At 41.6% G+C, this 12,031-nt stretch overlaps 1 protein-coding gene across 1 annotated transcript; it reads left to right on the forward strand.

Moving 5' to 3' along the window:
* Positions 1 to 317: 317 nt before the first annotated feature.
* On the forward strand, positions 318 to 3,492 carry LOC118372164 (regulator of G-protein signaling 21-like). Its single transcript, XM_035757960.2, has 5 exons — positions 318 to 488; positions 675 to 749; positions 2,312 to 2,373; positions 2,488 to 2,654; positions 3,002 to 3,492. Exons 1-5 carry the CDS (start codon positions 433 to 435, stop codon positions 3,194 to 3,196), a joined length of 555 nt encoding a protein of 184 aa, XP_035613853.1. The 5' UTR covers positions 318 to 432; the 3' UTR covers positions 3,197 to 3,492.
* Positions 3,493 to 12,031: the final 8,539 nt, after the last annotated feature.

Genomic DNA, 12,031 nt, shown 5'->3' on the forward strand with positions numbered 1-12,031 from the left:
TTCCATATGTATTATTTATAGTTTTAATGTCTTCGCTATTATTCTACAATGTAGAAAATAGTTGTTGTTTTAAATAAAGATAAACCCTCGAATGAGCAGGTGTGCCCAAACTTTTAACTGGTATTATACATTTGTAGAATTTCAAAGGAACCAAATGTGCTGGCTGGGACTCCGTTGAGCTATTGTTAGCTTGGGACAATGCTCAGTGACTCGACATCGCTGGTTGTTGAGTGTAGATTTCCCCGTGATTATGGAGAAGAGCCAATCAGGATTGAGATGCCGGTGGAGCTTGGGTATTCTTGGCTTTGTCAGAGAGCATAAAGAATCCACCGAGCTTCCTTGAGAATTGGGTCTGGAAACTCAACGAATAGGGTTGAGAGGGTGATATGTACACAGTATTTAGCCATTGAACACAAATAATAATTACAACAAATGGATATTTGCTGTGAGACGGCCTCAGAAGACCTTGACAAGACCAAAGGGCTTTTGTAAGTTGTTGATGTAATTTGGTTTTGTAATTATTATTATTTTAACTACGTTGTTATAGGCGTTACGAGCCATATTTGTATTGTATATGAAACATCGTAATGTGACTGGCCTATAAATAAGTGTACTATAATACATTTCTAAAAAGACCACTGAACATTATTTCTGCGTTATAATTTATTCTGCAGGCATAAACCCTGGAAATCGAGACTCCACAACTTCCTCAATAGTCCCTCACCTCATTCAAGGAAAAAACTGCACAGGTATGTGAAACTGAAAAAAAAAAAATCTATATACTTTTTCTGGTATGTATTTTAAATATGTTGTCACTATACCATGATTTTACAAAATATATGATACCAGGCCAAGTATCACAATACCGAGTAGTATGGTGAAGGGGGGGCGTCCTGTTCACCCCGTCCTCCTGACGCTTGTTCCCGTTTTCTAAACGTTATGTGCATGTGCTACAAATCAAACCCGTCACAGACATTCACACTTACTCAATACAACACATTAACTTCACACTGTTCACTGTATAATACAATACTGCATAGAATGGCTATTTTATTTGACCTTTTATTTAACTAGGCAGGTCAGTTTAAGAACAAATTCTTATTTACAATGACGGCCAACCGGGGAACAGTGGGTTAACTGCCTTGTTCAGGGGCAGAACGACCGGTTTTTACCTTGTCAGCTCAGGGACTTGATCCAACGCTCTAACCACGAGGCTACCTACCTGCCGCTCCAAAATTGGCAAATGCCCACCTATGATTTGGCTGGAGGAATGGGAGGAAGGAATATACATGCATAATGATCCGCATGTCATTGTAGCAGTAAGGAGAAAACGCTATATATGAATCGAAGCACATCTCATGAGTTGCAGACCCTTTTAATTTCTTCCTGTGGCAATCAAATTGGCCTAGACCTACTGTCAAGTTAGTAGGTTGTTAGCTAAATAGGTCTGGCCTAGACCTACTGTCAAGTTAGCAGGTTGTTAGCTAAATAGGTCTGGCCTAGACCTACTGTCAAGTTAGCAGGTTGTTAACGTTGAATAACGTTGTTTGTTATCAAACCAATAATTAACGGACCGGGATTAGTTTAAAACCGCCCGCGACATGGTTTGTGAAATCGCGCAGGAAGATAAAAGGGTGGCTCCGTTTATAGGAGTAATATTTTGTTAACCCGTTTGAGCTACAAGCCGTTTTCTTTGCTCTAAAGCTGCAAGCATGTCTGTCGCGAAGCGGGTTTTCCTCTCTGGCACTGCTGTGTGACAGCCAATGTGCAAACACTATACCCAGATTGGCCTGTGCTCTTGATTATATCAGGGATTACATTATATACAATGTATCAATTCTGCTCGTTCTGTGCACTGCTCCAGTGTATAAAACATACACATGTAATAACAGGATTGATCAGGGTCTCCATCCCTGCTCGCCATCAAGGCTCAATTATATTTAAAAAAACTGATGGAATAGATATGCAGTGAGAAGCAGGTGAGTTGGCAGAGGTTACGGCTTGCTGATCACAGCTGCCACGCATGTAAGTGAAGTGGACATTATTGGACCGGTGCACACAAGAGACTAATTGCTGTTGCTTAAAACATTTACTGAACTTGTAAACAACTGACATTGTAAACATTTCATAACAGGCGATAGTGGGTTCTTTAAATCGGTAGGGCCGAAAATGTTTGTAGTATTATATGAAACTATATGTTGGTATCATGACGTTTTGATTATGTTACTGGTCTACCAGTATACCTTGCAGCACCAATTCAATTACACTATTCCCATATTTCAACCTCTTTTTGTTTTTGTTTTATTTGCAGACAATCTGTTAATGAGGCGAAACAGTGGGGACACTCCTTAGAGAAACTACTCAATCATAAATGTAATTTTTGTTATATATATGTATACAGCATATTTTTGTAAATATATAAAACACACTACCAGACTGCAGATGACCTAAATCAACCCAAATATTTTCTCTCCATTTTGCTTCTAGGTGGCCAAGTGGCATTTCGGGTCTTCCTGAAATCTGAGTTCTGTGAGGAGAATCTGGAGTTTTGGCTTGCCTGTGAAGAGTTCAAGTCCATCACCAGTCCAGAGAAGCTTGCCTGGAAAGCTACTAGCATTTATGAAGAATTCATCCAAAGTGACTCCCGTATGGAGGTAGAAACACATTATATTATCATTATCACAGTACCATCATGTATATCACTTCATGTTCCTTATAGTGATAATAAATGAGTGACTTTCTTTGCAAGTTATACCGATTTAAAAAAATATATATATTTAGAAATTCCCCATGAGTAACTCTGTACCTGCTGCAAAGTGGGAGAATATAATATTTAAACTTTCCAGGAAGACATGAAGGAAAACTATAATAGATTTAAAAGTAACCTACTTCTAAAACCAAATTAGATGAAGAACGACTGACACGTATGATAATAGTGTATAAATAGGGTTATTTAAGGTTGTGTCGATGTGTGATTAATGCATTTTTTTTCTCAAATCAGGTCAACGTCGATTACCACACAAGAGACACGATTGCTCAGAGTCTCCACAAGCCAACCGCATCTTGTTTTGACGGTGCCCAGAGGAAGGTCTGTAGCCTTATGGAGAACGATGCGTATCCTCGGTTCATTCAGTCTGACTACTACAAGGACCTGTGTGCTGGTAGCAGGGGCTTAGGAAAACATAAAAGAACTTGAGACTGACTGACTCAGACTCCACAAAAATGTACTCTGGCAATCCAATTCTCTGCTATTCTCTTGAAGTGTGCACTTGACTTGAACACTCCCTCACATGGAATGGTTCACCTGATAAACAACCGACGAACGCTACTGACTTCAAGTGTCTGTGTTATTTGTATATATTGATGGTGATGTATATTTGTAAACTTGTAATATTTAATATTTAATAATTCCATTGTAAGTTGTACTTGTATTTCAGCTTGTTGCTATAACGATTTATTGTACATTTAAAAATAAACATATTCATGGATTTAGCGATGTGAAAATTCCTCCAGCCAATGATTACATCAATCCCATGTGTAAGGACAAGTACCCTTCTAGAGGAGAGAATCGGGGTGCGGCCTTAGTCCTCTTCATCCCCCTGTGACGCGTTGGGGCATCGACCATGGCTCTCCACCTACACTGCAGCAAGGTCTCATCTGATAACACAATCATAGCCAGATATTGCAGCCGAGATTCAATCAATCCATCAAATGTATTTATAGAGCCCTTTTAACATCAGCAGATGTCACAAAGTGCTTACACAGAAACCCAGCCTAAAACACCAAAGAGCAAGCGATGCAGAAGCAAAGTGGCTAGGAAAAACTCCCTTGAAAGGCAGAAACCTAGGAAGAAACCTGTGCTGGGTGGAGATTATAAGAGTACGCGGCCATTAAGGCCAGATTGTTTTTCAAGATGTTCAAACCTTCATAGATGACCGGCACGGTCAAATAATAATCAAAGTGGTTATAGAGGGTGAAACAGGTCAGCACCTCAGAAGTAAATGTCAGTTGGCTTTTCATAGCCAAACATTCAGAGGTTGAAACAGCAGGTGTAGTCCAGAGAGGGATAGAGAAGGTCGAAACAGCAGATCCGGGACATGGTAGCACGTCTGGTGAACAGGTCAGGGTTCCGTAGCCGCAGGCAGAACAGTAGAAACTTGGATCAGCAGCACAACCAGGTGGACTGGAGATGGGGAAAGCGAGGAGAAGTAAGGCCAGGTAGTCCCGAGGTATGGTTCTAGAGATAGAAATGGGAAAATTAGAGGGAGCATATTTAAGATCACACAGGAAGCCAGATAAGACAGGTGAATGACACCAAACAGGACAGACTCCCCCCTCCCCCTATACCCCCAGATAGGGCCAACCAGGCAGGATATAACCCCATCCACTCTGCCAAAGCACAGCCCCCACACCACCCGAGGGAGACAGCCTACAGGAAGCAGGTGAGGGCCCTGGTGGAGTGGTACCAGGAAAATAACCTCAACGTCAACAAAATGAAGGAGCTGATCGTGGACTTTAGGAGACAGCAGAGGGAGCACGCCCCTATCCACATCGACAGGACTGCAGTGGAGAAGGTGAAAAGCTGACAATCTGAAATGGTCCACCCACACAGTGTGATGAAGAAGGCACAACAGAGCCTCTTCAACCTCAGGAGGCTGCAGAAATTAGGTTTGGCCCCCAAACTTTTACAGATGCACAATTAAAAGCATCCTATTGGGCCTGGTATGGCAACTGCACTGCCCACAACCCCAGGGCTCTCCAGAGGGTGGTGCGGTCTGCCCAACACATCGCCGGGGGCACACTATCTGCCCTCCAGGACACTTACAATACCCAATGTCACAAGAAGGTCAAAAAGATCATGAAGGACATCAACCACCCAAGCCACGGCCTGTTCACCCTGCTATCATCCAGAAGGCGAGGTCAGTACAGGTGCATCAAAGCTGGGACCGAGAGACTGAAAAACAGCTTCTATCTCAAGGCCATCAGACTGTTAATTAGCCATCACTAGCCGGCTACCACCCGGTTACTCAACCCTGCACCTTAGAGGCTGTTGCCTTATGTACATAGACATGGAATCACTGGTCAATTTAATAATGGAACACTAGTCACTGTAATGTTTACATACTGTATATACTGTGTATATACAGTATATTTACATATATGTATATACTGTATTCTACTGTATTTTAGTCAATGTCTTTCCGACAATGCTCATCCTAAAATGTATATATTCCTTAATTCCATTCTTTTACTTTTAGATTTGTGTGTATTGGTGTGAGTTGTTAAATACTACTGCACTGTTTGAGCTAGAAACACAAGCATTTCGCTACACCCGCAATAACATCTGCTAAATATATGTATGTGACCAATACAATTTGATTTGATTGGATTTGAACAGATCACCAACTAACTAGCCTGAGACAAGGCGGAGCCTAGCCCACAAAGATCTCCCCCACTGCACGAGCCCGAGGGGGATCCAAACCAGACAGGAAGATCACGTCAGTGACTCAACCCACTCAAGACGAGTATAGCGAGAGAAAAAGCCTTGCAAGATGTGATGCACACCTCCTAGGGACAACATGAGAGAGCACTAACAAGCCAGTGACTCAGCCCCCGTAATAGGGTCAGAGGCAGAGAATCCCAGTGGAGGGGTCACTCCAATGCCTTGCCGTTCATCTTCACACCCCTTGTTCCAGACTACAGTCAACCATAGGACCTACTGGAGAGATGAGTATTCAGTAAAGACTTAAAGGTTGAGAGCGAGTCTGCTTCTCTCACATGGATCGGCAGATCGGCAGATCGGCATTCCATAAAAATTGAGCTCTATAGGAGAAAGCCCTGCCTTCAGCTGTTTGCTTAGAAATTATAGGGACAATGAGAAGGCCTGCATCTTGTGACTGTAGCGTACGTGTAGGTGTGTAAGGCAGGACCCAATCGTAAAGATAGGTAGGAGCAAGTTTATGTAATGCTTTGTAGGTTAACAGTAAAAGCTTGAAATCAGCCCTTGCCTTAACAGGAAGCTAGATGGAAAGGCTAACACGGGAGTAGTAGGATCAAATGTTTGGGTTCTAGTCAAGATGCTAGCAGACCGATTTAGCACTAGCTAAATAGTAGTTTATTTAGTGCTTTATCCGGGTAGCTGGAGAGTAGAGAGTTGCAGTTGTCTAATCTTGAAGTGACAAAAGCATGGCTTATTCAGAGATTTATCACACCCAAAAGTGACATAAGACCATTACTGATAACTAAATTGCAACCTTCCCAGTCGGCATATGCAAATGCTTTTGGATCAAATATAATTTATAGAGGAATATCACAAGAGGACATACCACATTTATTTTATTGTGTTACTATTTTTCTTGTGTGCAAATGTTCTTACTTTTTAACTCTGCATTGTTGGGAAAGGGCTAGTAAGTAAGCATTTCACGATAAAGTCTACACCTATTGTATTCACCGCATGTGACAAATAAAATTATATTTGATTTCAGACTGCAACCGGACTGCAAATTGTTGTATATTTCATACATAGGCTACTACATACAAATGTACTGCACAAAACCTCTTGGTCATTAAACAATGATTATTGATTATGAAGCAAATGCCATGGTATTGTTCTTGTATGTATTAGCAGTACCGAATGCCAATTCATGCTTGCTGACTAAGTAGTCATTACAGTATCAATTAATTTTAATTGCACACATTTTAAATCAAGCAGCAGATAATAATCGGATCACTGTGCTAAATAGTCCCCCTTCGGTCCTAAAACTGTCTTCTCTGTGTGTCCTCTTCCTGTTTCTGTCTTTAAAACCCATTGTGTAAGGAGAGAGGAAAATCCACTCTGCTTAAAACATACCATTTATAAGAATATAGTAAGCCTGATGGCAGCTTGAAGATAACAACACATTGTTAAGGTAATCAGTTTGCCTTCCATATTTTAGTCAACATTGTCCTCTGGTGGTATGAGAAATTGACCCATAAGAGAGGTTCTACTAAGCTATATGGAATTGTTTTAAGAAGGTCAAACCAAGGATCCTTTTGCTATTTGATTTAGATTTTTAAGACCCCTTGAAGTATTAAAAAAATATCACAAAAAAAAAGTTTTTGGTGGGGGGGGCTTACTGCTATTAGCCGATACAATCACATTGAATAACAGATTAATTACATGGAACAGATAGTCCCCCCAAATCTTTTCAAGGGAAATTCTTCTGAAGTGTCTATCCTATAGCTGAGAGATATACAGTAAGAAATATCAGGATTTTGTATTATTATTATTTTACATGCATTTAACCCTGTTACGCGGAGCGGGTGAACCCAAGAGCAGACTCAGACGAGGAGACTGGGATAAGGTAACCAAGGTATTTATTGAAAAACAGGGGGAAGATGGGGTGCAGGGCAGGGAAAGCTTGGGCGGGTTGCAGGAAGCCAGGTGCTGAGGCTGGAGCGAGGGGAGTTGGGGCTGGGTAAGCAGGTCCGGAGAGGAATCCAAGGAAGCAGTAGAATGGGGGGTCCAGGACAGGGTAGCAGGACTGATGAGACGTGGGACTGGAGACAGGGACCAGAGTCAGAGCGGACAGAACTGTAGCGGAGAGGAAAACCGTGTCAGGCAAGGGAAAACAGGCACAACACAAAAACAAGATCTAAGCAGGAACAAATGGCTAAAAACATAGACTGACTGAGCAAAGGTTATGATCTGGGAGCGTGAAAGTGGCAGGGCTGAGTATTTGTAGAGGTCTTGATTATGGAACAGGTTGCAGCTGGTCTCCAGCACACCTGTCTCTGCCCACACAATCACACACACACAGAGAGAGAGAGAGAGAGAGAGAGAGAGGGAGAGTGGCGGCAGGTTAGGGAGAAACAGGATGAGCAGTAGAGGGCGTGGTGTACGCAGATGTAACAAACCCCTTATTTTTAGCACTAAACATTTTCCATATACAGTATACTGTACTTCCATTCATTTTTCTCAACTGGTACAGGGGGACCTTCAGACGAGTCTTGTGGGGCCTGTGGGGTTTACAAGGTTCAGAATCTGAGTTTAGTTAAGGCCCAGTTCTCCTTTTCATTTATGCATCTGGTTATGATTGATCCTGATTCTGTAATTCCCCTATTATGCAATCCAGGATACAATCAAACTGGTTGATATTAAGACAGTTTTTCCAATTTAGAATCATTCTGATCATGGGTCACATTCAGTAGCCAAATGTTGTCCAAAGTTGCAGATAGAAATACCATGAATACCGTGGTCCTTCTGTGGCTCAGTTGGTAGAGCATGGCACTTGTAACGCCAGGGTAGTGGGTTCGATTCCCGGGACCACCCATACGTAGAATGTATGCACACATGACTGTAAGTCGCTTTGGATAAAAGCGTCAGCTAAATGGCATATATATGAAAAAAAAACAGCGTAATTCCTTGTCCTACAGGTGAGAGTTATGTTTATTCTAAAAGTTGCATCCTGCTGAACACACCCCAGATACTACGGTGTAGGGTTAGTTGGTATAGTGGGGAGGGTTTAATGGGTGTAGGGTTAGTTGGTATAGTGGGGAGGTTTAATGGGTGTTGGTATAGTGGGGAGGTTTTAATGGGTGTAGGGTTAGTTGGTATAGTGGGGAGGTTTAATGGGTGTAGGGTTAGTTGGTATAGTGGGGAGGTTTAATGGGTGTAGGGTTAGTTGGTATAGTGGGGAGGGTTTAATGGGTGTAGGGTTAGTTTGTATAGTGGGGAGGTTTAATGGGTGTTGGTATAGTGGGGAGGGTTTAATGGGTGTAGGGTTAGTTGGTATAGTGGGGAGGGTTTAATGGGTGTAGGGTTAGTTGGTATAGTGGGGAGGTTTAATGGGTGTAAGGTTAGTTGGTAGGGCAATTTGTCTTCCATTTCCCCCGTCCGTTTTCCCTTCCCTTTTGTGTCATAAAGTGTAATGAATTCACATTCCAGAACAGTAGGTGGAAACACAGGGCTAGTTAAGACAATGAGATGAATAGGGAGGCTGTGACTGGCCTCACATTCCAGAACAATAGGTGGAAACACAGGGCTAGTTAAAACAATGAGATGAATAGGGAGGCTGTGACTGGCCTCACATTCCAGAACAGTAGGTGGAAACACAGGGCTAGTTAAAACAATGAGATGAATAGGGAGGCTGTGACTGGCCTCACATTCCAGAACAGTAGGTGGAAACACAGGGCTAGTTAAGACAATGAGATGAATAGGGAGGCTGTGACTGGCCTCACACTCCAGTACAGTAGGTGGCGGCTGTTGCGATCCGCAACAGCTGCTGCTATCTCACAGTCTCTGCTATCCAACAGTCTCTGCTATCTCACAGTCTCTGCTATCCCACAGTCTCTGCTATCCAACAGTCCCTGCTATCTCACAGTCTCTGCTATCTCACAGTCTCTGCTATCCCACAGTCTCTGCTATCCAACAGTCCCTGCTATCTCACAGTCTCTGCTATCTCACAGTCTCTGCTATCTCACAGTCTCTGCTATCCCACAGTCTCTGCTATCCAACAGTCCCTGCTATCTCACAGTCTCTGCTATCTCACAGTCTCTGCTATCCAACAGTCCCCTCTATCTCACAGTCCCTGCTATCCCACAGTCCCAGCAACCACTTTAGTTTGTCTAGTCATCATTACCACTGTTCGACATTGCAGCTGGCAGTGCAGGCGACAGCTGACTGACTTGATCTACAAAGAACCTTCCATCATAAAATAACTACTCACTATTATTTGTAGATCAGTTCCCCTACAAAGACATGCTAAACTTTGGGAATGTGGATTTTTTTTTGGCGCTCCAGTGCAGGACAACTGTTTTTCACAGCATTGCAACCACTTTTTAAAACATGAATTGATAATTTGACATAATTTTATTTTTTATATTATTTTATTTATGCCAGCATTTCTTTACAAAGTGTACACCAGTACTGGTATGATGAACGCTAATAAGCTATAGTGTAGGCTACATGTATAGAAATACACTTTTAATAAAATACAAATATATGTCATTGAAATTACTCAATGGAGTCTACAAAACTTAAATTGGTCTATAGTGCTGGGTAACGGGTTATATACAGAGTGCTGGTGGTGACGACTCCACTCAATGCAATACAATACACTGCATATGAATTACATATTGGCTTAGAGAGACAAATATATATATTCTATGTAACGATGTAGAAGAGGGGTTGGGAGTATTCAGTAAGGTCTACTAAATATGGTGTTATTTCATGGGACACTGAGTAATACGGAGTGTTGCTGGCCATTTACTACACCCATATTTTCCAATCAATCCCCTAGTAAAGTATAAAAGTGGAGAAAAGTGTATTTCATCCTCATATTGTGCTGATTTGGGACTTTAATGGGGCAATCAGCAGTTGCTACATCTATTTTTGGACTTATAAAGTAATGATATGCACCCATTGAGTCTTGAATAATATAACTTATAAAGTAATGATATGCACCCATTGAGTCTTGAATAATATAACTTATAAAGTAATGATATGCACCCATTGAGTCTTGAATAATCTAACTTATAAAGTAATGATATGCACCCCTTGAGTCTTGAATAATATAACTAATAAAGTAATGATATGCACCCATTGAGTCTTGAATAATATAACTTATAAAGTAATGATATGCACCCATTGAGTCTTGAATAATATAACTTATAAACACCTCATTAGCTTATTTCAACTGTCATATCCCATCAGACCCCAAAACATAAGCTTGTTTTACTCCAATGTTTGTCAACAAAGTACAGTGCATTCAGGGATTATTCCCTTGATGTTTTCTACATTTTTATACATTACAGCCGTATTCTAAAATTGATTAAATGATCTTGTTCCCATCATCAATATGCATACAATACCCCAAAATGACAAAGAAAAACAGTTTTTATTTTTGCTAATAAAAAAACCCTGAAATTTCACATTTACATAAGTATTCAGACCCTTTACTCAGTACTTTGTTGAAGCACCTTTGTTGAAGTGATTACAGCCACGAGTCTTCTTGGGTATGACGCTACAAGCTTGGCACACCTGTATTTGGGGAGTTTCTCCCATTCTTCTCTGCAGATCCTCTCAAGCTCTGTCAGGTTGGATGGGGAGCGTTGCTGCACAGCTATTTTCAGGTCTCTCCAGAGTTCGTTCTCCTGCGCCTGACTTCCCTGCCACCAGCACGCACCCTTACAGTCAAGCCCTGCATTATGATAAAAAATCCACAGTAGGCTACATGGCCACTGTTAAATTGTAACTTAAAGCGGGTACATGGAAGTTGTACAGAATTCCCACAATGTTTGAGTTTGTGCTCTGTAATATTGTCAACATACTGACATTTTCAACCTCCCCCTGTCTTTTACTGTAGTGCTCGGTCCTCCTTTTCCTGTAGTCCACAATAATCTCCTTTGTCTTTGATCACGTTGAGGGAGAAGTGTTCCTTTTGTCCATGTGGGAAAGGGCAGTGTGGAATGCAATAGAGATTGCATCATCTGTGGATCTGTTTGGGCGGTATGCAAATTGGAGTGGGTCTAGGGTTTCTGGAATAGTGGTGTTGATGTGAGCCATAACCAACCTTTCAAAGCACTTCATGGCTACGTACGTGAGAGCTATGGGTCTGTAGTCATTTAGGCAGGTTGCCTTTGTGTTCGTGGGCACAGGGACTATGTTGGTCTGCTTGAAACATGTTGGTATTACAGACTCAATCAGGGACATGTTGAAAATGTCAGTGAAGACACCTGCCAGTTGGTCACCACACGTCCTGGTAATCCGTCTTGCCCCATAGCCTTGTGTATGTTGACCTGTTTAAAGGTCTTACTCACGTCGGCTACGGAGATCATGATCACACAGTCGTCCGGAACAGCTGATGCTCTCGTGCATTTCTCAGTGTTGCTTGCCTCGAAGCGAACAAAATAATGTTCATGTTATTTTATTTTTTATAAATTTATTATTACATTTCCTTATGAGCCTATTAAAATCGACATGGATTAGAATTTAATTTATTTTGAACAAGGTCTTCACTTTGCAATGTCTTGAAATCTGGACTTTTATTTT

This window comes from Oncorhynchus keta, chromosome 15, assembly GCF_023373465.1.
Source record: "Oncorhynchus keta strain PuntledgeMale-10-30-2019 chromosome 15, Oket_V2, whole genome shotgun sequence".
Classification (NCBI taxonomy): domain Eukaryota; kingdom Metazoa; phylum Chordata; class Actinopteri; order Salmoniformes; family Salmonidae; genus Oncorhynchus; species Oncorhynchus keta.

Coding starts and splice junctions, on each gene's coding strand:
- LOC118372164 (XM_035757960.2), top strand. CDS start 433: ATGGATATTTGCTGTGAGACGGCCTCAGAAGACCTTGACAAGACCAAA. Junction 750..2,311: donor TCAAGGAAAAAACTGCACAG/GTATGTGAAACT, acceptor TTTTATTTGCAG/ACAATCTGTTAATGAGGCGA. Junction 2,655..3,001: donor AAAGTGACTCCCGTATGGAG/GTAGAAACACAT, acceptor TTCTCAAATCAG/GTCAACGTCGATTACCACAC.